General features: G+C 45.4%; 1 protein-coding gene, 1 long non-coding RNA gene and 1 pseudogene across 2 annotated transcripts; 1 reads left to right on the top strand and 2 right to left on the bottom strand.

Annotated features, from left to right (window-relative positions):
• Nucleotides 1-8,490: 8,490 nt before the first annotated feature.
• LOC126932538 (uncharacterized) lies at nt 8,491-9,333 on the bottom strand (annotated as a pseudogene).
• An 832-nt stretch (nt 9,334-10,165) lies between these two features.
• Nucleotides 10,166-12,815, top strand: SP5 (Sp5 transcription factor). Its single transcript, XM_050751458.1, has 2 exons — nt 10,166-10,392; nt 11,086-12,815. The coding sequence occupies exons 1-2, from the start codon at nt 10,342-10,344 to the stop codon at nt 12,229-12,231; spliced, it is 1,197 nt and encodes a 398-aa protein (XP_050607415.1). The 5' UTR covers nt 10,166-10,341; the 3' UTR covers nt 12,232-12,815.
• A 5,789-nt stretch (nt 12,816-18,604) lies between these two features.
• Nucleotides 18,605-23,339, bottom strand: LOC126932546 (uncharacterized). The gene is made up of 3 exons (XR_007718223.1): nt 23,079-23,339; nt 22,712-22,755; nt 18,605-18,731 (listed from the first exon to the last, which is right to left on the bottom strand). It is a non-coding gene; the product is annotated as an uncharacterized LOC126932546 (long non-coding RNA).
• Nucleotides 23,340-27,976: the final 4,637 nt, after the last annotated feature.

The following is a 27,976-nucleotide window of genomic DNA, read 5'->3' as shown; positions in this document are numbered from 1 at the left end:
ACTCTAGAAGTGAAAGAAAAAGTCGTCATGGATCTGAACTATAATCCTTGAGGTCAAGACCCATATTTCTCTTGGATAAAACCAGATGACAAACATCTCATGTGGGACCGACATTTTCACCATGAGGCAAATAATAAACAACCTGTAACGTGGCCAGTAAATATCCCAGACAGACTTCATATTTAATAATTCCACCACAGACCCACATACGTGTTTGTTTTTCCAATAATAGAAAGAGATTTGCACTCAACCAAGGAGGTACTCTATTCTGATGGTTAAAAGGTTGCTCTCTGGAGTGACATTACCTGCATTCAATACCAAGAACAAGATGTGGGATCTTGGGCAAATCACCCATCTATAAAATAGACTTATTGAGAGGATTCCGTGAGACCCCATGTTGTGATTGGCAGCAGCAGCATGACCGTCCAGCCACATGGTCAAACAAGCATACTGGGTGGGAGACAGTGTGCAGGCTGTGGTCCCCAAAAGACCACTACCAACAAACCAGAGCAAACCCATGACCTCACCAGCATGCCTCTCTCCAGCCTAAGTTAGCCAACCCCTGCCTCCATCTAGGGATGCTAGACTTAGAGGGGTAGAAATGGGGGGTTCAGACTTTATTTGCATTCCTTTATATATGACAACGTTTTTCATTAAAGCTTCGTTGGGTTTGTATACAAAGTAATTCATATATATATATATAGAGAGAGAGAGAGAGAGAGAGAGGGAGACGGAGTCTCGCTCTGTAGCCCAGACTGGAGTGCAGTGGCTGGATCTGAGCTCACTGCAAGCTCCGCCTCCCGGGTTCATGCCATTCTCCTGCCTCAGCCTCTGGAGTAGCTGGGACTACAGGCGCCCGCCACCTCGCCCGGCTAATTTTTTTTGTATTTTTTAGTAGAGACGGGGTTTCACCGTGTTAGCCGGATGGTCTCGATCTCCTGACCTCGTGATCCGCCCGTCTCAGCCTCCCAAAGTGCTGGGATTACAGGCTTGAGCCACCACGCCTGGCTCTCGTATATATTAATGCATGTTTTATTTTATTGCTATAATCCAGATCAAATTTCAATAATTTTATATGTGAAACATTATTGCTTAGCCTAAAAGGAAGATTTATCACACTCATTTCTTTTCAGGAAATAAATGCCACCACAGATGGGTAACAGTACATGGAGAATCTTTTCTTTCAATCCTCACGTTCCCTAGAAAAATGTTCACTGGAAAAATGATGAGGCTGGGTGTGGTGGCTCACATCCGTAATCTCAACATTTTGGGAAGCCAAGGCGGGAGAATCACTTGAGCCCAGGAGTTTGAGACCAGCCTGAGCAACATAGGGAGACCCTGTCTCCACAAGGAAATAAAAAACAAATTAGCCGGATGTGCTGGCACATGCCTGTGGTCCTAGCTACTAGGGAGGCTGAGGTAGGAGGATTGCTTGAGCCCAAAAGGTGGAGGTTGCAGTGAGCCGAGATTGTACCACTGCACCCCAAGCTGGGTGACAAAGAGAGAACCTGTCTCAAATAATGTATGTGAGACTCAGTTCTTTCACTCTGTGATCTCAAGGAGCCACCTTACTTCACTGGGCCCATTTCTTCATGAGTCATACATAGTTGCCAGGCCCTTGCAGCCGACAGTATTCTTCCCATGATTGTGAGATACACCTGTGCTTCCCATGACCTCTCTTTTCCTCAGTGCTGGATTCTAAACTCACTGAGGGCACAGTGACTCTTTGTCTCGGGTCCTCTGCAGCACCTGGCACTGTGCCTGTGCTCACCTGGGCATCCTTCCACCGCACTCAGTAAAGATTTGGTTTCTTGTGCCTAGGAAGAAAGATGGATGACAGAGTCACAGAGTACAAAGCCACAGTACTGTGAGCTTCTGTAGGCTCCTGCGATGACCTTAAGTTCACGGATTTATCCATGCCTTGATTCCTTCTCATATCAAGTGGTACTTGCTACAGGGTCATTTTGAAACATGAGTATTAATGACTAAATAGGAAAATATATACTTAATAAAGAAATTTTGGCAGTACATTTTCCTAACATATGTCTTTTGTAAGGAGGCCTTGTCTGTAAAGATCATCCATGTCCATGGCAGTACTGTTGAAAGCAACTGTGCATGTCTAAGAAAAGCAGGTTTACCGGAGGACCTCCCTGCCATGGGAGGCAAGTGGCAGCCAGGACTTCTCCCCTTGCTCCAGCTCATGGCACCCCCTCTACTTACTTTTTTTTTTTTTTTTTTTGAGATGTAGTCTCATTCTGTCGCCCAGGCTGAAGTGCAGTGGCATGATCTCGGCTCACCGCAACCACCACCTCCTGGATTCAAACGGTTCTCCTGCCTGAGCCTCCAAAGTAGCTGGGATTATAGGCACCCCCACCATGCCTGGCTAATTTTTTTGTATTTTTAGTAGAGACAGGATTTCACCATGTTGGCCAGGCTGGTCTCGAACTCCTGACCTCAAGTGATCCGCCCACTTCCACCTGGGCGCAAAGTGCTGGGATTACAGGTGTGAGCCACTGCACCCGGCCCCTTCTTCTTACCTTCTTATCTGAGGGAATCCAAACGGCAGCAGAGTGGAAGAGAAGGCGGGATTTAAACGTGTGAGGCTTCAATGTGATCAAGCAAAACACAGCACAAGCAAATGTACTCAGCTGACCTGCCACCAGTTTCCTACTACCTTTTGAATGTGTGACCACCCCTTTCACTCCCAGCAACGACTGTGCCCTTACCCTTTCAAATCAATAAAGCAGCAGCTTCTCCTTGAGTTTGTTTCACTCCCCCCCAGGTCAGAAGTTATGTCCTGGGGCTATACTTGCTTCACCCCAAGCTGGGAAAAAGAAGTTCCTCTCCTCATTAATGGAAACACCCACACGCCATTGCAAACCGCCATTTTGTAGGCTCTCTACCTACCACTTCCCCGTTTTCACCAGGTCCTAAAACACAAACACAACTTTTTCTTGCCCTGCTATCTGTTCTAACTGCTTCTTAAATTCGACTCTTTTCCCCTTCTGTCCTCACCTAGGCTCTTTGAATGGACCCTCAAGGTTTCCTCTCCAGTGAATAGACTCTTCCTGTTGCTCACCACACAGCCCTCTCCACTGCCTTCCCCAGCCTGGACAGACACATTGGTCTTGCTCATCCCCCCACCCCTACTCTCTGTGTTTTCTCCTGCCTCTCTCATCCTTTTTTCTTGGGTTACTTTGATGGCTTCTCTTCATCTGCTCATCTTATATTTGTGCATTATCTCCAAATCCTGTTGTAGCCTTTCTATACCTGTTTGATCTCCACTCTTAGGAGCTCACTTTTTCAGCCCTCCCTACTTACCAAAAGTTCTTGAGTCTTCTCCTTAGCCCTATTCATCACACTCACTGCCACTCCCGGCATTAACAGCTTTCTGCAGGCATTTCTTCATGAGCAGCCAGCCAAAATCTTAGATTCAACAGCCCACCCTGAATCAGTCCTTCTGCTTAACTCCCAACTGTCTCTTTTCCTTGTTCTCCTGCTTTTGTTAGCAACTGAGCTATTCCTCCTGCCGCACAGGCTAAAACCTTGGGGTCCTTTTGATGTTATTTTTAAACAGCTTTATTGAGATAGAATTACCTATCATATTGTATCATATAACTCATCAATTTAAACTGTACAATTTTTTTAAGTATATTCACAGAGTTGTACAACCATCACCACAATGGATTTGAGGCTATTTTTACCCCACCAAAAAGCCTTACCCATTGGCAGTCATTCCTTTTTCCCCCAACCCCAAGTCCCTGGCAGCCACTAATGTGCTTTCCATCTCTGGATTTTTCCATTCTAGACATTTCATATACATGCAGACGTACAATAGGTGACTTTTGTGACTGGCTTCCTTTAGCATGTTTTCAAGGTTCATCCATATTGTAACATGTATCAGTACTTCATCCCTTCTTATAGCTGAATAATATTCCTTTACATAGATGTATCACATATTATCCATTTTTCAGGGGATGGACATTTAGGTTTCCAACTTTTTGCCTATTATGAATAATGCTGCTATGAACATTCATGTACAAGTCTTTATGTGAATGTACATTTTCCATTTTATTTGTATCTACCTAGCAGAATTATAATTCCATGTTTAACATTTTGAGGAATTGCCACATTTTCAATTGTTTTCTGTACCATTTTGCATTCCTGTTAGCAAGTATGAGGGGTCCAGTTCTGCACATCCTTACCAACACTTACTATCTTTTCTATAATCTAGTCATCCTAGTAGATGTGAAAGGGTTTCTCTCACTGTGGTTTTTATTTGCTTTTCAGTGATGGCTAATGATGTTGGGTTTCTTTTCATGTGTTTATTGGCCATTTGTATATCTTCCTTTGGGGAAATGTTTATTCAAATCCTTTATCCAGTTTTAAATTGGGTTGTCTTTTTATTGTTGAGTTGCAAGGGTTCCTTTATTAGATATATAATTTGCAAAGGATTTCTCCAATTCTGTGGGTTGTCTTCACTTTCTTGATGGTGTTCATTAAAGCACAAAAGTTTTAAATGTGGTGAAGTTCAATTTAACTATTTTTTCTTTTGTCATTTGTGCTTTTGGTGTCACATCTAAGAAGGTTTTGCCTAACTAACGTCATGAGGATTTACTCCTTTATTTTCTTTTCTTTTCTTTTTTTTTTTTTTTTTTTTTGGTGGTGGTTGTTGTTGTTGTTGTTGTTGAGATGGAGTCTTACTCTCTCACTCAGGCTATAGTGTAGTGGCATGATCTTGGCTTACAGCAACCTCCGCCTCCCAGGTTCAAGCGATTATCCTGCCTCAGCCTCCTGAGTAGCTGGTATTACAGGCACCTGCCACTATGCCCAACTAATTTTTTGTATTTTTAATAGAGACAAGGTTTCACCATGTTGGCCAGGCTGGTCTCGAACTCCTGACCTTGTGATTCGGCCTCCCAAAGTGCTGGGATTACAGGCATGAACCACCATGCCCAGCCTCCTTTGTTTTCTTCTAAGAGCTTTAGAGTTTAATTCTTACATTTAAGTCTATGATTACGGTTAATTTGTGTGTACGTTATTGTTTTACATGTAGATATGCAGTTGTCCCAGCACCATTTGCTCAAAAGAGGAGTCCTTTTGAGTGTCCCCTTTATTTAATGTCTTATTCCAATCTGTCACCAAATTTTGCTCTTTTTCCCCTTTAAAATGTTGAGTCATCCTTTCACTACTACCACCAGTTCCCAATCAAAATTTTCACCATCTCACACCTAGGTAACTGCATTTGCATCTATCCTTCCAGACTCTGCAAGCCAACCCTTCTAGGGGAGAAGCTTTCAGAAATGGAATTGAACTCACATTCAATTGTGAGTTCAGGAGGAGTTCCTACTATAATGTATACAGCATGAGGGCAAACTCCTGGTTCTGACTTCTCTAATCTGACCCCACCATGTCCACATCAACAGATCAAAGGCCCAAAACTTCATCATAGTTCAACTTCTCACTGAAGTGGAATTCTCTTTCTGCTATCCCTTTCCCTTCACCTTCTTCCTTTCTTTGCACTAAAATTAACTAAAATTAAAATTTAGTTAAAATTCTGTGGGTCCTGAAAGTCTCCTCCAAACCCCAGCTCCTTGCTAAAGCCTCCCTTGACCACTCCAGCCCTCACCAATCCTCTCTGACTTCCTACTACATTTGTGTGCTCTGCGGCACCAGTCATTACACAGATGACGTTGGTACACACAATTCCACTCTACCACCCAATATCAATGAGCATTTATTGAGCATCAACTGAAGATCACAGCATTGTGCAGGCAGGATACGTATCATACAAATGCTGTTTCCTCCTCCCATCAAATGAGGGAGAATTCGATTTTTAAAAATTCTTCCTAGTTCTACAACCAGTATTGTATACTGATTCAATTTAGAAGTTTAAAATTAATTCAAGGATTCCAGTTGAGAAAATGGTCCCATTTCCTTGGAAAGTAAACTAGCTCGGTCACCAGGCTAGGTTACCCACATTGTAATTGCTTGTGACTTACTACTCCACCCTATTAATGATGACGTGCCCCCGACTTGAGATGCAGGCATTAGGGTATCTGTTATTTGATCTGCAGCTTAAACTGGGAGACCACTCCAAATCCTCAAAGTTAACTTAGAGTATCAGATTGCAATCCTTCCCCCCACCACCATTAAAAAAAAAAAACTTTCAAATTGAAGAGGCAAAGTTTGATCCTTTCCTTGTTGAGAGATGAGAACAATAGCAGCTTTCTGCTCTAGCACAGCTTCAAAAGGCTGCCGAGGGACTGCTCTGAGAATTCTTGGTTGTAGATAACTGAAGAAATGCATGTGCAGCCTCCTGCGATTCAGTGCCGCATCAGCACGGGGGAAATAATTCTGCCCCCACCCTCCCAGAACCTTTAGTATAGCAACGATTTAACTAGGCAGATATAGGCAATTGCAAAGTTGAGTCTCCTTGGCAAGGAAGGGGGAGATCCAGCCAGTTAAGAAACATCTTACTGTGAAAGTCCAAAGAATTAAGAATTTGCTGAAATGATCTAAATAATATCTAGATTTTTAAAAAATCAGCTGGAGAGGGGTGACTGTCTAGTTGGATTTATGCCAGAGCCGTGCATCCCTTCTTGCTTCAAGAAAATGCCCGAGGCGAGGTACCAAGCTTGGGCTCGAAGTAGCAACCCCAGAGTTAATCCCAGAGAGCGCAGAGCTGGTCCGTCCCCTGAGCAAGTGTCGCTGTGGGTTCACCTATCCGCCTCTTCCTCTCTCAGGTGGCAAGCAGTTGGCGCTCGCCGCCCGCCCGCGAAGAAACTGCAATGCAAACTTCCCAGCCTCGGAACCCCGCTGCTTGGAGAGCAGCTCCGCTGTGCCAGCCGCAGCCAGGAGACTGGTATTCAACCTCCCCGCCCCCCGCCACGGTTAAAGTTTGCTCCACATTCGCAGCTCCCACCCCACCCCCATCTCCGCCCCGAGGCAGGAGGACCACATAGGAGTTCCTGGGTCCACCGTGCGCAAACACACCCACCAACAAAAGAAAGCCCATTAAATCTTCCCTCCTGTGAACTCGCGCCCCAGCGGATACCTCTTTGAACTGACCCCCGCCCCCGCAGCCCCCGCGCTGTCTGGGGCGCGCCTGGCCCTCCCGGGCATGCTCCCTCCCCCCGGCTGCGCACTTTTGCAGCGCGCTCGGTCTTTGATGTCTCTTTACATTATGGCAGAGCAGCCACACGCTCTTCCCGGGCGCAGGGCTTTGTGTAATGGAACTGACATTTGGCCTTGATACCTGTATCTCTTGGTGATTGCAACAAATTTCTAAAATAAATATTGTACTTTGATCTCCCAGCATTGCATTTTTAATGGACGCTCTCAACATTACTTCATTAAGAACTTTTTTCAGGAGCTCCGAGGGCCAAGGGGGTTGGGGGAGACTAAACAGCTATTCGGCAAAGTCTCTCTCCAAACTTCATCTGGGGCCTGAGAGGACCGGACTCTGGGCGGGTTTTCACAAATGGAGATGAGGCCGAGAGCAGCCGACTGCGACCACTCAAGAGAGGGCCTTCTGTACGCTCAGCACAGTCCTAAAGACCTTGCATATATTAACTCTTAAACCTACAGCCACTCTACAAGGGGTGCACTATTGTAACTCCCATTTTACAAACCGCAAAACTGAGGTACACAGAGGCTGAGTACCTTGCTTGCCAAGGTCACCAACTAGAAAGTGTCAAGGCGGGAAAAATGTCTTCAGAGAGCTCGGACTCCGAGCTCTTAACCACCAAGCCACTAACTTTCACCCTGTTGCCCACTGATGGTGGTTTAACTGACTAGTGGGGGCATCTTGGAGAAAAAGCTAACTCCTATAACTATGGAGATGTGAAACGGCTCTTCTGGCCTTTTTGGGAAAGTAGCTATCAGATTCAACAAAAAGGGCTGCCTTCCATCCTGCTTAGCCAGGCCCTGCCAGCCTTCCTGGGAAAGGAGACTTCGAAGAGCTCAAGGGAGCTAGAAAGGAAACAAGCGCTAAGGCACCAGATCGCTTCGACGGTGCGGGCATGTGCAGGCGCGAGTGCGTGCCAAGGGACTCTCTGGCCTCTGACTTGCATCCGGGAAAGGGCTCCCTCGGGTCCCACGCTTCTCCAAGACTCAAACCCTGGACCGGACCGTGGTAAGGAGCAGGTCGGCCACGCCTCCGATGAAACCACTAAGGTCTCTCCCCTTCTCCGCTCCCAGAGCAGCTGATCTCATCTTCAGAAGCCAGATCGGGTTGGCCAAGCTCTGTGGTCGCCGCTCGCGTTCTAGAGGGGACAGCTCGTTGCGGGAGAAGGGCGCGGTGCGAGTGCAGGATGTGCGAGGGACCCATTGTTTTTGGGTCGCAAGCAGCCCACCCGTCTTCGGTACGATATTCTCTCCCGCAGTCTCGCCCGTGGGAGAAGGTGGGCCCGGAGGCATCGCGTCCCCGACCCCTGATGGAAGTGCGGAGGGCATCCTTATACGGCCCAGACTCCGAGTCCGCTGTAGTTAGGCTAACCTCTGACGCTGCACTGGGAGATAGGTCATCCCGTCTGTCGTCTCCCGTCCGTCCCCGGTCGCGGTGCGGTTCCGTGAGGAAGACGGGCAGAGAGGCCGGGCGCGAGCTGATTAGGGGCTCCCCCACGGTCGGCGGCCTGGAGAGTGGAGACCGTGTCCGCCAGGAGGTGGGTGGGGTAAAGGAGTAGGCAGAGCTCTGCAGTGCGGTCTCGAGAGCCGGGGCCGCTAGGCCTCCAACACGGTTCCGCGCCCCTAATGCCCCAGGGCGGTGAGGACCCCTCGGCGCCCCGCCCATCTCTTCCTCCTTCCCGGCCCGCGCGCCCTGGGGAAGCGATCCCGGGGGAAGTGATCCCGGGGTCTGCAGTACCGGGGCAGGACGCGCCTTGCGCCCTGGGCCTGGAGGAGGCAGACGGCCCTCCTCGGCAGGAAGTGAGCGGCCAGGGAGGGATGGGGATCACCCAAGCCCCGGAAAGCGCGACCCTGCCCATGGCAAAGCACGCCCCGCGCCTGGTGAGGAACTTTTTGTTTCCAAAGGTGACAGGAACAAATTTGTACTGCCTTTTCTCCCCCCTTCGGGGTTCTCTCTGATATGATTTGTGGTTTGTGGAACCACAACAACCAGGCTTCCTAGACCGCGCCTCACTTTTTTCGAGTAGTTCTTGGTCTGTCAGGCTTGCGAGAGCGCGCGCTGCCTTGGCGGGGCTCCGAGCGAGAAATCACCAGCGGTACTGGGGCTTTCGGCCCCCCACAGCCCGGCCCGGGCCTCCTGGGGGTCCAGGGTGGCCTAGGGAGAAGGGGGCGGAACAGCACAGCTTCTCCCCCTCAGATGGGCATGACGGGTCGCCTTGGGTGTCCTGCCAAGCTCAGCTTTGAGGGTATGCGCGGCGCGGGTGTTTTTCCCAGGTCCACACTTTGCAAAAGTTGTGGCCTGAGGAAAACTTCCAGGTCGCCAGCAGGAACGTCACAGGAGAGCCCCGGTAGCTCGTCAGGCGGGTGGCCCTGGAGCGTGCGCGCCACCCAACGCCGCGCTGGGCGGCCGCCCGGCCCCGCCCCAGGCCGGGCGCGGTCGGTCCCACGCCCCACCGGGGGCCTCGCTTGGGTCCGCTGTGTGCGCGGGCGGGTGAGTGTGCGGCGAGGGTGCAGGGTGTGCAAATAAATACAGGGGAGAGTTACACTCCTTCCTGTCTCAAAGTCCGGCGCCTGGAAGCCGAAGGCAGATTTTTCTAGAGATAACAAAGACACTTTGTCACTTTGGGCGCTGCCTCGGTGCAAATCTTTAATTGCAAGTGTGTGGGAGGGGGGTTGGGAGGGCGGGAAGAGTGTCTCGAGCAACCCAAGCGCGGGTCTCCAGGCGGCAAGGCCCCCTTTGATCAGGAAAATCCAATTATTTGTGTATATACATTTCCCACATAGTGATTACTTCATTAATTGTCCCGCCTTTATCTCCTCCCTTCCCATCCCCCCTAATAATCAGTTCTTTTATCCAGACCAACAAACACACCATAGGAGCTTTGTGGATTCAAAGGATTTGCTTTCGCTTCTGAAAGAGCCTCTATTCTTTGATGATTGGGTAGCGGCAAACTTCAAAGCCATAAATCTTCCCTCTGACTGGCTGGCGGCCCAGCAAAGTCCTTATCAAATTCTTGGAGGTGATCCTGAAGCGCTCAGACCGCGCGCGGGGCTAGCGAGCGGGGCGCGGCGAGGGGCGAGGGCGGGGAGGGCCCCGGCGCGCAGAGCAGGCGCCGGGGAGGCAGGCTGGGCGGTCGTTCGTCCTCGCCTTCGGGTGTCCATGCCTCGGTGGCGGCGCCCCGCTCCGCAGCCAGCGGCCTGCAAGCCGTAACCATGGCCGCGGTGGCCGTCCTCCGGAACGACTCGCTGCAGGCCTTTCTCCAGGTTAGGGCCGAGCCCGGAGGGGGCGGGAGAAAGGTGGAAAAGGCCACGTCCGGATCTCTCCTGGTACTCCGTGCACCTTGAACCTCAAAGGGAACCCAACCGATGGGTGCAGCGAGCCTGGCCTAGGGGTACCCACGCCAACTTCACACCTAATCCGGTGTGGCCTTTGCGGGAGGGACGCGTGGATCCGGGATTGTTCGGAGGTGCCCGGCTGGCCGAGAACAGGACGGGAGCTCACCCTGCTGGGCCCTCCTGCTGACTTCAGCCTGGGGCGGGCCGGGGAGGAGCGCGAGGGCAGTGAGGACAAGAGAGCTTAAAAGATGGGAGGGAGGGTGGCCGGGCGGCGGGGTTGTGGGTGTTTCCCGACTCTTACTGACCACCGAGCCGGGAGCGGCCCGTCGGACGCCTCCCCCTCCCACTTTGCGCCTGCTCCCTCTAAGGCTGGACGGCGTCTCAGTGCACCAAGTAGTTTAGCAAGAAGCGCTCGCGTGCCCCACGTTCAGGTAGTGCAGGCACCAAAAGTTTCCCGCGGCCGGTGGGTGCGTGCGTGGAGTGCGGTGGCGGGGGAGGGACGGCCGGGACGGAAGAGTGGCGGCAGTATAATAGTGGGCGTGGGGTCGGCGGGCTGGCCCGGAGTCCGCGCTTGGAGCTAACCTTTTGTCTCTTCTCCTCCCTCCCTCGCCGCCTATGCAGGACCGCACCCCCAGCGCCTCCCCGGACCTGGGCAAGCACTCGCCCCTGGCACTGCTGGCCGCCACCTGTAGCCGCATCGGCCAGCCTGGCGCGACGGCGCCCCCGGACTTCCTGCAGGTGCCCTACGACCCCGCGCTGGGCTCACCCTCCAGGCTCTTCCACCCGTGGACCGCCGACATGCCGGCGCACTCGCCAGGCGCACTGCCGCCCCCGCACCCCAGCCTGGGGCTGACGCCGCAGAAGACGCACCTGCAGCCGTCCTTCGGGGCTGCGCACGAGCTTCCCCTCACACCCCCCGCCGACCCCTCGTACCCCTACGAGTTCTCGCCGGTCAAGATGCTGCCCTCGAGCATGGCCGCTCTGCCCGCCAGCTGCGCGCCCGCCTACGTGCCCTACGCGGCGCAGGCCGCGCTGCCGCCCGGCTACTCCAACCTGCTGCCCCCGCCGCCGCCGCCGCCCCCGCCGCCCACCTGCCGCCAGTTGTCACCCAACCCGGCCCCCGACGACCTCCCGTGGTGGAGCATCCCGCAGGCGGGGGCCGGACCGGGGGCCTCCGGGGTTCCGGGAAGCAGCCTCTCCGGAGCCTGTGCCGGGGCTCCCCACGCGCCCCGCTTCCCCGCCTCTGCGGCCGCTGCTGCTGCGGCCGCCGCCGCCCTGCAAAGAGGCTTGGTGTTGGGCCCGTCGGACTTTGCGCAGTACCAGAGCCAGATCGCCGCGCTGCTGCAGACCAAGGCCCCCCTGGCGGCCACGGCCAGGAGGTGCCGCCGCTGCCGCTGCCCCAACTGCCAGGCGGCGGGCGGCGCCCCCGAGGCGGAGCCAGGCAAGAAGAAGCAGCACGTGTGCCACGTGCCGGGCTGCGGCAAGGTGTACGGGAAGACGTCGCACCTGAAGGCGCACCTGCGCTGGCACACGGGCGAGCGGCCCTTCGTGTGCAACTGGCTCTTCTGCGGGAAGAGTTTCACGCGCTCGGACGAGCTGCAGCGGCACCTGCGGACTCACACGGGCGAGAAGCGCTTCGCCTGTCCCGAGTGCGGCAAGCGCTTCATGCGCAGCGACCACCTCGCCAAGCACGTGAAGACGCACCAGAATAAGAAGCTCAAAGTCGCTGAGGCCGGGGTTAAGCGGGAGGACCCGCGGGACCTGTGAGCCCTCCCGGAGGTGGACCCCCTTCCCAGCACCTCTGCGGGAGATCCGGGGACCTGTGGGCAGCTGGCGGAGGGGAGACTCAGCAGACGGACCCTCCCTGTTGCCTGCCTCCCAAAATGGAGCCAGGCTCCCAGCTTCCCCTACCCTCGGACACAGGGACCTAGTTCCCAGGAGCGGGGAGGTAGGGTTGGTGCTGGGGCATTTGGGTTATAATTGGGAGCTCTGCCTTACCCCAGGGCGGTTCCAAACTCTAAACCGTTCCCACCGTCTGGGAGACCTACAGTTTTGGGGGACCACCCTGGGCTGGCCTTGTATATAGGAAATACTGCTGAAATGAAGCGAAAGGAACTTGGGAGATTTGAAATAGTGCTCGGGTTTTCGCTAGGACCGGTTTGGGCTTTGTACAGGTTATTTAATAGCTTTGTTAAAAATAATTATAATAATTATAACATTAATAAAAATGTTGCTTTTGTCTTCAGCTCCATGCAGAGCTACAGCATGATATGTCTCTGTAAAGTGATCAGCAGTTGCACCGTGAAAATAAATACGTTAACTCAGGGGTCACTACAGGAAGACCCCGCTGAGCCGGTCTCATTTGATCTTTTCTTCTTCTGGGAGGCTGTACTAAGGGGTAGGGTTTCACCGGGAATTTGATGGTTCCTATAGTCTGCCTATGTCGGAGGTTTCTTTGGTTTGGAAGAATCTGGGCAAATGTGTTGGGTTCAGGAATGGAAAAAGGCAGGCAATTCCGTTTTGTGGTAAAGAGGTAGGGCAAGATTTTTCAATCACAACTTGAGTTTCTCTTGCGGCCTTAGGACTTCACCCGAGACTGTTTCTCTTTCAAGTTTGCTTTTACCTCACGAATTCCTTGTGGCTTTCCATTTGTTGGTACTCTCGGGACAGGTTACAACTATGCTGGTGTTAAGAGAGGTATTAGAGGCGCGAGGGTCTGTTCACAGGTGAGACTTTGGGGAGAGGTACAGAGAAAAGGGACCCTTGTTCACCTGGGAAAAAACCAAGAAGATAGTTTGCCAGACGTTACTCCTGTATTTCAGTCCCGTCACGATACCCAGCGTTGTCTTGCTTGTTTTCTTCTTAATCTTGCTGTGGAAATCTTAACAAGTCTTATTTCACAGTAACAACCCAGGGATTTCTGGTTAGGCCAGGACGTTTAGTTCCATTTTGTATCTGAATTTTATTATGTTTTAAATCACTGAAGTAGTCCAAGATTTTCTCAGGGAAGAACCAGGAATACTCACAGTTTGGAAATGTGGAAATAGGGTATTTTTTTGTGTAGGTGCCTCGCCTTTCTCTAAAAGTTGAAGTTTTGAAGTTTACAAATGTTTTATCAAGTGTCTAACTCCTTGATATTTTCTAATACTTGAGTTTTTAAACCTGTAACTGCACGTTTAATCAGCAGTTAAATCTTCTGATTTAAGATTAGCAAAGAATAGAAAATGTTCTAAATTTTATTAACATGTTAAGCTAGCATCATTAATGCCGAATTTTAATAGAGCCGAATAATCTTTTCATGATAGTAGAAGTGTCTACAAATTGATAGGATTTCACAGTTTACAAACTGCTTTTACCTTGCCTTTTGTTTGAAGTCAAACTGAAGGATCAGTTCTTAAAAGCTTTGAGGGTTGTTCTTGAATTCTTATATGAAGTAAAACACAAACATCAACATAATTCGGGTGAAAATTACTTTTATACTCCTAAGAAATAGCATTTTTTTATTCTGTAACTTGGGACAAGGTAGTAAATGAGTATTAGATTCATAGTGGCAATATGCCATAGAATAACGGATACTGGAACTATTTAATGACTAATTAGAATGTGAGTCTTCATGGTTCTTCACCTGGTAAGAGGAGTTTGGGTTAAATTTTCAAGCGTGTGGCAGTTTTGCAAGCAATAGTGATGAAGTTGCTAGGCAGTAACATTAATGTACACCTAAATATGGAATCTTAATCAAAATCATTAGATCTAAGTCATTATATTAAGATTACACATTTTGATGTATAAATCAATGTGAAAAGTTACAGAAACTCTCACCTTTCCCTAAAAAGTTACAGAAACTCCCATCTGAACCATACCCCAGGATTAACTATAGATTCAGAAAAGGATTTTTGAAAAGTTTTGGGAAAGAGGAATCCTTGTTAGAGAGTGAAAAGACCAAGGGCTTTGGTCTTTTTGAAATGATTTGAAATGATTCTTTCATCTAAAAGAATGACCTTGGTAGAGAAAGAAAAATAGCAATTTAAAAATGAGTCTACTAGCTATTATTGACAGAGCCAATCATTTATTTAGTATCCAAACAGAAGAAGTGTTGAAGATAAAGTTTTCTTATAATTTTTTTGGTTAAGCATATGGAATTTAATATCTAAAGAAATGAGATATTGGAGATAGATAACTCTGTGGTTATTAAGAGGAAAAACTAGATAAACTATATACAATTTTTTAAAGCAGAACAAAGTTATATGACAAAATAACTTTCTTATGGTTTTACTTAATTGCACCTGCAAATTGAAAAAGTATGGTCTTTAACTTGGTACAACTGAAAGGCTTGCTGACTGTACACTGCAAATCTGATAGAATTTGTAACATTTAAAAAGTAGGCAGCATTTAAAAAGTAAGTTTAATCCACCAACTTTATTCAAGGTTTCACTTAAAGATCCCAGCACACAATTCAATTAAGTTTAAAAAACTAATTGAAGAAAATACGTTAATGATTGCCTCAAATGTCAGTAGACATTGTAGATTTTAAAGCAACTGTTTTGTTAGCATGCAAATATAATGTAGAGTGTTACATTCTTTAAAAATACTAAAATTCGTGTGATGTTACTTTAATTTTAACAGTTTTTGGACCATTTTGAGCAAGAGCATGGAAACATGGAGAAATTGAAATATCAGTAAATTAGAAATTAGTAAATTGAAATATCAGTTAATTTAGAATTGTGCATTTCTGAATTTATTAACACTGTAGTTTTCTGCTTTTCTCAAGAAAAAATTGTGTAGTAATAGCCTTAACTGATCACTAGTTTTAAATAGTTCTGATAATGAATGAAAGTAAATAATGTTAAAGAAAATTCAACTGTAATCTCCATGTTATTTTCTAGTTTCAACTAGTGTTTAAATCTTGTGACTATATTATATTTTTTTTTTTTTTTTTTTTTTTTTTGAAATGGAGTCTCGCTCTGTCGCCAGGCTACAGTGCAGTGGCACCATCTCAGCTAACTGCAACCTCTGCCTCCCGGGTTCAAGCAGTTCTCCTGCCTCAGCCTCCTAAGTACCTGGGACTACAGGTGCGTGCCACCACACCTGGCTAATTTTTGTATGTTTAGTAGAGACGGGGTTTTACCATGTTGGCCAGGATGGTCTCGATCTCCTGACCTTATGATCTGCCCACCTTGGCCTCCCAAAGTGCTGGGATTACAGGCGTGAGCCACTGTGCCCTGCCTTATATTGTATATTCTTTTAAATTATTTTATCTTAATCAAACAAGACATGCCAATTAAAAAATGAATCTTGCCAAGAATGCCTCTTGCAGAAACCTATTTGAAACAATGACATTTGTAGAAAAGTCAGGTTTTTTTTACCCCAAGATGTACTATTTTCTATTCTAATATTGTGGTGTTTTAAGTATTAGTTTAAAGCAACATCGTCAGTGTTTTCTATTTATTTCATTTCTGCTATGACTGTTTCACAGAATGTTTTTATAGCTGTAGCTATGACTTCAAATTCATGTAAACATCTAGTAAGTTGTTTGGGACTCTAAAATTGCAAGCCACTTTACTTGCATTAGCTCATCACATTAAATAATGACAAGTCAAGTTAAGTTGACCAGTCTCACTGGGAAATAGCCTGTGTTATAGAATCAGATTCAAACCTTAAGCTTTGTGTTATAGTAAGTGCAATTATAGTTTGCTAATGTCCCAAATTGAGGGCCACTCAAAACAAGTGATATTAATTTTCTGTTAAATATCATGACCTTCTTCTGGTTTGCATGATAGAGAGAACTTTAAAAGAGTAAGAGACCCAGGGCAGTTTTGAAATGTTATGCACCAACATAGTTCAATAGAGTAGGAAAAAATAAGGAAAATAGATAAGATGTATGTTGGTAATGAGATATATGTTTAGATTAATACAACAAAAGAACATGTTTCATTATTGGACCACTATAATGGTAACCTGATTAGTGTGGCATGTGATTTATTTAATATAGACAGTAAATTTTTCTCTGATGTTGTTCAGACTCAACACATTTTTGTATAAAGATCTTGATGTCCGTTGCTCCTTCCTTGATTATTTTTAAAGAATCTGATATGTTGCCAGAGACAGCAGTGTTTCAGATTAATTTATGGACATTGTAGAATAATTTAATGTTCCTGACTATAATGAACAAGTGGTATTTGTTCAACAAAGATGTAATCAAACAGCTATGGACTGATAGTTTCTCAGTTGTTTTGCTATTACAACTTATTACCAATTGAAGATTTGTACATGAAGATTGATATAGTTTCATGCTGACATTTTGATGACTTCCCTTTCTAGACCTCATGCACTTTTCTTTCCGTGTCTTCAGCAATTATCTAAAGTATAATCCTCCACTGGATATTTGAGACTTAATTCATAAATCAACCCATGCATATGAACTATAGTAGTATCTGCACAACACATAATAACCCACATTAACTAATATATTTTGGTTGTCTACCTAATACCAAAATTTAATTCAGGGTAAATAAACCCAGCTCTCAGTTTGATACCACCGGGAAAATCTGCAGCTTTCCCTTTTTAAAAAGTTGTTTCGGCAGTATGAAGATTCATTATGCCTATTTTGAAATGGAAGTTTGTTTAACAGTAAAACTATTCATCTAATATTTTCATTACTTGTCAAAATTCTGACATCAAAATACACTAAAATTTTCTAAAGTCTAAGGCAGTGTCTTCATGTCATCTGATTTTTTCATATAGTTAAACCAGTCATATATGGGTGCTTTCTAATCATTTTATGTTTAGCATAATCTAAAACACAGATGGAAAACATCTGGCCCTCAGCTTAATTTTACCCAATTCATGAGGCAAATATCAAGGCTAACTCATTTATGCTTATGGTTGGGAAAATGTGTCCTAATTTTAAAAATATTTGGTGGCAACTTCCTAAAAGTCTACATCAGATACCATGAAAGCTCATTTCTCTTATCTCTATGTGAGTTTTATTCTTATAAATTCTATGTCTTGCTTTCTTTTCCATTCTGACTTGTGGATGTCACATGTCTTCTATATATTCATGTCCATCTCTAGCATGGAAACTTTCATTTTGTGTCATGTGTCTCTCTTGCTTTTCTCAAAGTATTTATGTCCATGATTTTATTTTGCTCCCAATAATGCAGAACTCAACAGGATTCTAAACTGTAGTAGTTTAAATGTATTGTTTCGGTTTTTTATTGTTGTTGTTGTTTGAAACAGAGTCTCACCCTGTCACCCAGGCTGGAGTGCAGTGGCACGATCTTGGCTCACTGCAACTTCTGCCTCCTGGATTCAAGTGATTCTCCTGCCTCAGCCTCCCAAGTAGTGGGATTACAGGTGCCCGGCATCACACCCAGCAAATTTTTTTTTTTTTTTTTTTTTTTGAGACAGAGTCTCGCTCTGCCACCCAGGCTGAAGTGCAGTGGTGCTGTGTCCGCTCACCGCAAGCTCCACCTCCCGGGTTCACGCCATTCTCCTGCCTCAGCCTCCCGAGTAGCTGGGACTACAGGCGCCCGCCACCACACCGGACTAATTTTTTGTATTTTTAGTAGAGACAGGCTTTCACTGTCTTAGCCAGTATGGTCTCGATTTCCTGACCTTGTGATCTGCCCACCTCGGCCTCCCAAAGTGCTGGGATTACCGGTGTGAGCCACCACGCCCAGCCCTAATTTTTGTATTTTAGTAGAGATGGAGTTTCACCAAATTGGCCAGGCTGGTCTCGAACTCCTGACCTCAGATGATTCACCCACCTCAGCCTCCCAAAGTGCCGGGATTACAGGTGTGAGCCACCATGCTTGACTGTATTTTTAATAGACATTTGTATTCTTTGGTGTAAATTTTACAAGTGCATGAATTAAATTTATAGTTCTATTTGTTGATTCAATTCATATTTTATTTAGTACATTGCTGATGTTTCTTGTGAATTTGTGAACATCAGTAGGAAAAATACATGGCAATTGAAAGTAAAATTATAAAATATAATGGTTTGAGGTAATACTTGTTTGATTTTAGTAAGTAAAAAATATACAAATGAAGTATATTTATATACCTAAGTCATTAAACATAGCCCTTTATTTCTTGAGCTATAATTTTAATAAGGGGGAATGTGAACTAAGACCTATAAGCACATAGCTATGTATATTTCTCATTGTGGTTATTACCTTTGATGGAGACTTGTTTTTCTTTTAAGCCTTTTTCTCCCCTTTTTGATCGTTGAAGTCCATGTTGTCTCTTGATAGTACTGCAGACAACTGCCAGGAAAGTCATCATGGTAAGAAATTCTGTAGTGAGCCTGGGTTTGAAGTAGAAAGTTGCCAAATTGTTTTCTAGAGAGAGAGCACTCCCTTCGTCAGTCATGATTCAGACTTGTCAATAGCAAGCCTGTGTGCCCTGAGCAGCCAGCAGCTAGAGGCTGTGGGGCTGTGGCTGCCCCCTTGCTTCTGGAGCAGGGAGATCTAGGAATGAGGACAGGGGAACCAAATGGGGAATAACAGACGTGGGGAATATCCTATCTAAACAGGATATCAAAAGGGGTTGAAATAGGGTCATTGAGTAGAAGTAGAAAGGCAAGGTTCGAGCACCTTCTCAAATTTGGAATGGACCCCAGGAAGGAAGGTGCCTCCCTCACTCCAGGTTTTTGGAATTTTGTGTTTTGTGTTTTTCGTTTTTTTTAACTAAAGGTGAGTATGAGTAGGCTGTAGAGGAGATGTGGTGGACTTTAAGGACCTTTGGACTTGAATTATCCTTATGGTCTGTTCCAAAGCTGAAATGCCTCAGATCTAACATCTGTAAGCCAAAAAGTCTGAATAAATCTTATTTTAGCTGGGCACAGTGGTACATGCCTATAATCCCAGCTACTTGGGAGGCTGAGGCAGGAGAATCGCTTGAACCCAGGAGGCGGAGGTTGCAGTGAGTGGAGACCACGCCACTGCACTCCAGCCTGGGTGGCAGAGTGAGATTCTGTCTCAAAAAAAAAAAAAAAAAAAAAAACCCGAATATATGAGCTGCATACTTAACTTGATGTTTGTTATTTATAATTATTACATGTAGGAAACTAGGCACAAAACATGTATATATAACTAAATTCAATTTGCCAAACAATGATTTGAAGTCTACAAGATGTAAGGTACAATGAGGATTTAAAGATGAACACAGTCCTTCAAAGAGCTCACAGTCACAAAGGAGATAAAACATAGGCACAAATGAATGTAATACAAGGCCTAATGCCTGATAAAAGCGACCAACAAAACTCCTCTAAAAACACAAAGGAAAGAGAAATTACTTCAGGTAATAACAATGATAAACTGTTTTATTCCACAAATGGATATTCTGCTTTGAAAAACAATCTCCAAACTGCATCTATGGCATTCAGAATCCAATCAGAATCCAATTCAGAGGTGTTAGTTCAAGACAGTGTGGTCCCCAGACCTGCAGCATCAGCATCACTTGGGAGTACTGGTTAGAAATGCAGATTCTCGGGTCCAACCGCCAGACTTACTAAATCAGAAACCCTGGGAATCTGTGTTTTAACCAGCCCTCCAGGTGATTCTAATGCATGCTGATGTTCGAGAACCACTGGTTTAGGAAACCGCACATTTTAACCATGTGCAAGATGGAAAATATGTAAGCAAATTCTAGCCTAAGACATTTCTCACAAGTTACTTTGGGAAAATAGAAAATGGATAGACTGGCTGGGCACAGTGGCTCACGCCTGTAATCCCAGCACTTTGGGAGGCCAAGGCAGGCAGATCACCTCAGGTCAGGAGTTCAACACCAGCCTAGCCAACATGGTGAAACCCCACCTCTACTAAAAATACAAAAATCAGTCGGGTATGGTGGCACGCGCCTGTAATTCCAGCTATTCCGGAGGCTGAGACAGAATAATTGCTTGAACCCAGGAGGCGGAGGTTGCAGTGAGCCAAGATCGCACCATTGCACTCCAGCCTGGGTGACAAAGCAAGATCCGTCTCAAAAAGAAAAAAAAGAAAATGGATAGACCATTTGGCTGAAATTCTCACCCAATTGAGAATATTGGGCTCTAACTCTCAATGAGAATACAGTAATGGTCTTAATTAAATATTGATCCTTACATGCATGTTATGTAATTATGTAGACAATTGTCCTTTTTATAGTATGTAATACCAATAGAGGATTTACATTTTGAATTATAAATCATACATTTTATATGTTAGTGGAACTTTCCCCATTAAGTCGAACAGTGACTTTAGCAATATCTGGTTTCCTAAAGGGAATACTCAGCTAACTAAGCAGTATTTAGTGTCATTAGATGATTAATAACCAAACATCATGAGTCATATATAAACTCCACCACTAAGAGTAAAAATCACATATCTATTCTGTGCTGCAGAAATGCAATGATGGCTCTTCTAAAAGATAAGCATAGTCACCACCAGCCTCTGTTTTGCTACAATAGCTTTTTGAAACTACCCACAGGGAAGTGTAGAAGCCTGGAGCTTCTCTGTAGTACACATGAAAAACTTAGAACATTGTGGATATTTAAACCAAGAATGTTCACTTTCCTCTGGTTCTACCCATTCCTCATTGGTCCACCTTTTTTCTCCTCTACAAAGTCTTTCTTGCTCAAAGTGCATTTCAGGGCTGTATCCCAGACCAGAACATGATTTAGTAAAATTTTTTTGGCAGTTTATTTCTGACCTTTGGGATTATAGAAAGCTGCTGGGAATTACCAGTACCAGGGAAGCCTGTAACATAAATGAAAATACCTCTATGATTCTATGATTTTTTTTTTCAGAGAATGGGCTCCTCACTCTGCCCCCAAGTCTAAATTATCCAATCATCATTGTTTGGGGTCCTTTAGGAGGCCCCCAGTGAACAATAACAAGAAGCTAGGATGATGCTGACTGTAGCATATTCCCAAGGTGTCCCCACTCCCTGAGAGATCAAGGGAGCTCTCAACGATGAGATAAATCTTCCCAGCCACAACTTACAGAATTTAGCATGTTGGGTTGGAGACTTAAAAATCACTGACTCTGAGGCTGGGCACAGTGGCTCACACCTGTAATCCTAGCACTTTGGGAGGCTGAGGTGGGTAGATCACCTGAGGTCAGGAGTTCAAGACAAGCCTGGCCAACCATGGCCAACATGGTGAAACCCCATCTTTACTAAAAATAAAAAAATTAGCTGGGCGTGGTGGCAGGCGCCTATAATCTCAGCTAATCGGGAGGCAGGAGAATCACTTGAACTGGGGAGGCAGAGGTTGCAGTGAGCCAAGATCAGGCCACTGCACCCCAGACTGGGTGACAGAGGGAGACTCTGTCTAAAAAAACAAAAATCAGCAACTCTGACCCTCTCATTTAACAGAGGAGAAAACAGACAGCATGCCAGATCCAATGAAACCATCATTATCCATGTGCATTAACAAGTAAGCACATTCGGCCAGGCGCGGTGGCTCAAGCCTGTAATCCCAGCACTTTGGGAGGCCAAGACGGGCGGATCATGAGGTCAGGAGATCGAGACCATCCTGGCTAACACGGTGAAACCCCGTCTCTACTAAAAAAAATACAAAAAACTAGCCGGGCGTGGTGGCGGGCGCCTGTAGTCCCAGCTACTCGGGAGGCTGAGCCAGGAGAATGGTGTAAACCCGGGAGGCGGAGCTTGCAGTGAGCTGAGATCCGGCCACTGCACTCCAGCCTGGGCAACAGAGCGAGACTCCGTCTCAAAGAAAAAAAAAAGAAAAGAAAGAAAACAAGTAAGCACATTCAATAGGAATCCAGCAGCCTAGCAAAGGGAGAGACGGTTGAGGAGCATAGAGACTGAGAGAAGACTCAGAGAAGAAGTATGGAGAGAAGCTTTGGTCTGAAGTTGCCAAAGAAATAGGAATGGTGGCTTTCAGATTTTTACATGCATGAAAATTACTTTAGATGCTTATTTAAATGGAGGATCCTGAGCTACATCCCTAGAACTGCTAATTCGTTTGGTCTAGGGGTGAGGAAGCTGGTTTCATTATAACCATCACCCCAGTGACTCTAAGACAGGTGGGTGGAAGATCACCATTAGAGAAATGCTTCCTTACGAGAGAAAACTAGTGAATGGGGTAACATCTACACATTTTGACAATGGCAAATGCTCAGGTAATAAATCCATATCTAATTTTCCTTTTTAAAAAGTCCACAGCTGATTGTTGAGGTCTGACACAATATATTCCATGATTCGAAGAAGAGAAGTGACTTAGAAGCTTTATCTTATTTACCTGGGTCTGTGCCAAATGCTGTAGTAGATGTCATGATCCTTTCCCTGTCAAAATATAAGAATAAAGACACTAAATGATCGCTTGGGTTTGCTAAATTCCCAACTAAAATTAATTAAATTCTGAACCGAAGTCACAAAAATTGAGTTTATATGTTCTAGATATTTTATTCTAGGCTCATATCTTTCTGTGACAGTTCAGAATCAGTCATTGAGGTTTATAACCAAAATGATTTCAGAGTTCACCAAATCAAACCTCTTTATTGTACAGATGAAGCAACCAATACTTATCAAGGTCCAGCCCTCGTAGAGTTTGCATTCTAGTAAAGTCACCGTGTTGTAAAATCGTACTCCCTCACCTGATGTCTTACCTCTTTATCATTCCACTCACTTTTGGATTCGTGTATTCCACAAGTATTTGTTAAATATTTACAGCTGGCACAGATGAACATCCATCATGAAAAAGTCATACAAAGTTCTTGTCCTCATGGAGCCAGCAGTCTAGTAAGAAATACAGAAAGTTGGCAGGGAATATTTAGGAACACCAGGAGAGCAGAGGCTATTCACTACCACATACCAGAGCCTAATATAGTGCCTGGTACATACTATATACTCAATAAGTATTTTGTTGTGAATATAAGGTACTACAAGTATGGTCAGTATAGTAAACATGGCATAGTTTTAACTGGTAGTGTCTCTTCCCATTGGCATCTATAAGAGGTGGGTTCAGATTAAAGACCAGAATGCCTTTCTTCCTTGAGCGGTTTGAGTGGGGATATGGTGGTGGTTCTAGGAAGCTGCTAACTGTCTCTCTCTATCTCTCCCAGAATCCTGGGTCTGATGGCTTCTCTGAGGCAATCTCAACTTCCCAATGCCTAACAGTCATTCCTTTGCATTCCCCAAGTCTCATTTCTCCAGCTTTTAAAGACATTCCCCTACCACTACCTTCCTGGCTATTATCATAATCTAAACTAACTTAGAAGAGTATGTTGAGTGACCATTCAAAGGCCAAAAAAAAAAAAAAAAAAGCAAAAACCACAAGGCAGGAGGTGGAAGAAGCCACAGCTGAAGAGAGAAGGAGAGTGGCTCAGATGGAGAAGAGGTGGTAGTGGTGTGGGTGTATGTTGTGTGGAAGACTGATGGATCTGGAGATGTGGAAGGGCCATGCCTCAGAAGGAACAGGTATGGTGCTCCTAAGACAGTTAGACCCAGAGCAGCAGTCTTAATAAAGACCCCTATGTATTAGTTATTTTTTGTTGCAACAAATTACCACCAACTTAGAGGCTTCAAACAACATACATTTATTATCTCGCAAGTTCTGTGCATCAGAAGTCCAGGCACAGTTTAGTTGCTTTATCTGCTTCAGGATCTTTCATAAGGCTACACTGAAGGTGTCAACCAAGGCTGGGGTCTAATTTGAAGCCTCGATTGGTAAGGGATCCATTTCCAAACTCAAGTGGTTATTGGTAGGATTCAGTTCTTTGTAGGTTATTGGACTGAGGACTTCAGTTCTTTGCTGGCTATTGTCTGGAGACTGACTTTGGTTTCTTGCCATATGGGCCTCCCCAACATGGCTGCTTCATCAAAGCTTGCAAGCTGCAAAGGCAATAAAGTCTGCTAGGAAAATGAAGGTACATCTTTAATAATCTAATCGTAGAAGTGGCAGCCTATCAACATTCTATTAACTTGAAGGAAGTCATTCAAGAAAAAGGGATTACACCAGGGCTCGAGTACCAGGAGACAGGAATCATTTGGGGCCATTTTAGAAGCCACCTACCACACCCTGTGATACACATTGTCAGTAATATGGAGTTACATATATAGGCCATAAAGACTTGGGCAAAGAGTTTCTCAGCATCAGTCATGATGCTTTCCTACTGATGAGAGACTGTCAATCCCCACCCATTCATATTTTCTTTCTTCCTTTTGGTAATAGTAACCCCCAAGTTTTTGGGAGGTACATGACTGTCCATCTAGAGATGACATATCCCAGCCTCACTTGCAACTAGCAGTGGCCATATGACTAAGTTCCCACCAATGGCACATGTGAGCCTAAGTGATGTATGTCACTTCTAGGTCACATCCTTAAAAGAAAGTTGCATGCTTTCCCTTTCTTCTTTTCTCTTTCTTGAGGCTGCAATGCAGACATGATGGTGGGCATTCAACTCAATCATGTGGATAGGACAACACCCCGGAGGATGGCAAAGCAACAAAACAGAAGGCATAAGGGTCCTCAGACCATCACATGAAGCAGAGCAGCCCACCTTTCCTGGGCTGCCTACCAGCTGGACTTTTATTTGAAAGACAGACCATCTTGTTTAACCCATTGTTACTTGGTGCCTATTAGAGCAACTAAACAAATATCCTAAATGATAGATCACAAAATGCTTCTAAGGCAGTTATTAACAGTGTTCCTGGTGAGTATTCCTGGGACAGCTATGAATTACATCCTTTTAAAAGAGTACCTGAGAAAGCAAGCCCAGGTGATATCACCTTTTAAACTCCTCTTAAGCTGTGTTTGCTGATGTCCTCAAAATGAGTTCTCACCCACTCAAGGGTGTCTTCTTAGGATGCTGCTATGGAAAACTCCATCACTGTTTTCCAGTTTCGCCCATACTCAGGTACCCAGAGGACTTCACTCATGTGATTCTTCATTTATTTCACTATTTTTTTTTTTTTTTTGAGACGGAGTCTCGCTCTGTCGCCCAGGCTGGAGTGCAGTGGCGCGATCTCGGCTCACTGCAAGCTCCGCCTCCCGGGTTCACGCCATTCTTCTGCCTCAGCCTCCTGAGTAGCTGGGACTACAGGCGCCACCACCACGCCCGGCTCATTTTTTTTGTATTTTTTAGTAGAGACGGGGTTTCACTGTGTTAGCCAGGATGGTCTCGATCTCCTGACCTCGTGATCCGCCCGTCTCTTGTCTCTTAACTGCCTCCGACTGAAGGAGACGCATTATTTCCACAAACATTCCATTGGTGAGAATTAGTCCCATGAACACACCTAGAAGCATAGAGGATGGGAAACATAGAGAAGCACATGGGTATTTGTTGAACACTAACTGTGATCTGCCAACATGCTCATCATAAAAACTCAAGTAGGTCCGGGCACAGTGGGGCATGCCTGTAATCCCAGCACTTCGGGAGGCTGAGGCAGGGGGATCACCTGAGGTCTGGAGTTCAAGACCAGCCTGGTCAATGTGGTGAAACCCCATCTCTACTAAAATTACAAAAATCAGCCAGGCATGGTGGTGGGCACCTGTAATCCCACCTACTTGGGAGGCTGAGGCAGGAGAATCACTTGAACCCAGGAGGCAGAGGTTGCAGTGAGCCAAGATCATGCCATTGCACTCCAGGCTGGGCAAAAGGAGCAAAACTCGTCTCAAAAAAAAAAAAAAAAAAAAAAAAAAAAATTCAAGAGGCTGGGCACAGGGGCTCACACCTGTAATCTCAGCACTTTGGGAGGCTGAGGAGAGTGGATCACTTGAGATTAGGAGTTTGAGACCAACCTGGCCATCATGGCGAAACTCTGTCTCTACTAAAATTACAAAAATTAGCCAGGCATGGTGGTGTGCACCTGTAGTCCCAGCTACTTGGGAGGCTGACACAGGAGAATCGCTTGAACCCAGGAGATGGAGGTCACAGTGAGCTGAGATGGTGCCACCGCACTCCAGCCTGGGCGACAGAGTGCAACTCCATCTAAAAAAAAACAAAAAAAATTAAGTAGAAAATGCAAGTAGACAATAAAAGGGTTGCCTTATCCTCTACCTCTCATTGAAAAAAAAAAAACTACTGTTAACATTTGGCTCATTCATTAAATCAACACATCTTTATGTATCACCTTCAGAGTCTCCCTTGCCCTGTCCCAGATGCTGGATATGATTCCTAACCTCGTGGCTTCCAGTTTGAATGTGTGTGTGTGTGTGTGTGTTTGTGTGTGTGTGTGTCATTTCCTCATTTGCAAACTGGTTATAATAATAGTGTCTAACTTATAGGGTTGTTGTGGGGATTAAGTTATACAGATTAATGTGGAATACTACTCAGCCACAAAAGGGAATGAAATAATGGCATTTGCAGCAACCTGTATAGAGCTGAAGACTATTTTTCTAAGTGAATAGAATAACTAAGTGAATTGAATAACTCAAGAATGGAAAACCAAACATTGTATATTCTCTTTTATAAGTAGGAGCTAAGCTATGGGGACACAAAGGCATAAGAATGATATAATGGACTCTGGGGACTCAGGGGTAAGGGTAGGAGGGGAGTGAGTGATAAAAGACTACACAGTGGGTACAGTGTACGCTGCTCAGGAGATGGGTACACCAAAATCTCAGAAATCACCGCTAAAGAACATTTCCATGCAACCAAACACCACCTGTTCCCCCCAAATTATTGAAATTTAAAAAAGAAAAAAATTCATTCATTAAAAAATACAATATATAGATTAAATAACTTACAAAAATGGTACCTAACAAGTACTCAATAAAATTTTTTTTGCTATATATGCACAATATAAATATTTGCTTTAATAAAAATAGTATTATACTACTTATATGTTCCTACTCTATGGTCTACTCCTTAAACCCTTTCAGTAATGGGGCTGAATTTCTACTTCAAAACATAGAAGATGGAGTTCATCATTTTAACCACTTTATCCATTGTCTGGATTTATCCTATATTTAGCCCAGAGGTTCACAGATGTGGGATTCATGAATGGGCATTCTATGCTGTTATAGACGGAATGTTTCTGTCCCCTCAAAATTCATATGTTGAAATCCTAACCCCCCATGTGATGGTACTAGGAGGTGGAGCCTTTGGAAGGTCATTAGGTCATGAGGGTGAGCCCTCATAAATGGGATTACTGCCCTTATAAAAGAGACCCCAAGGAACTCCCTAGTCCTCTTTCTGCCATGTGAGGATGCAATGAGAAGTTGGCTGTCTGAAACCTGAAGAGGGCCCTCACCAGAACCCAACCATGCTGTTACTCTTATCTTGGGCTCCCAGCCTCCAGAACTATGAGAAATAAATTTTTGTTGTTTATAGGCTACCAGGTTTATGGAACTCTGTTATAGTAGCCAGAACTGACTAAGACATATGCAAATTTTTTAATGTCCAAATTTTTCTGGAGAGTGGATCCAAACTTTAGTTGAATCCTGAAAGAATTCATAATCCAAAAACAGTTGAGAACTGTGATTTAAATGGACGAATCCTTGACCTTGATCAAGTATGTTTACCTTTTTGTGCACCAGTCTCTACATCTGTGTGTTTAGTTA

This window comes from Macaca thibetana, chromosome 12 (assembly GCF_024542745.1).
Source record: "Macaca thibetana thibetana isolate TM-01 chromosome 12, ASM2454274v1, whole genome shotgun sequence".
In the NCBI taxonomy this organism is placed as follows: domain Eukaryota; kingdom Metazoa; phylum Chordata; class Mammalia; order Primates; family Cercopithecidae; genus Macaca; species Macaca thibetana.
Note: the sequence above shows the minus strand (reverse complement) of the source record. Positions and strands in the feature narration are given on the sequence as shown.

Bases quoted from the DNA above. Each gene is read 5' to 3' on its own strand.
- SP5 (XM_050751458.1), top strand. From the start codon at position 10,342: ATGGCCGCGGTGGCCGTCCTCCGGAACGACTCGCTGCAGGCCTTTCTC. The intron at 10,393-11,085 runs GTTAGGGCCGAG...CCGCCTATGCAG, and splicing joins CGCTGCAGGCCTTTCTCCAG to GACCGCACCCCCAGCGCCTC.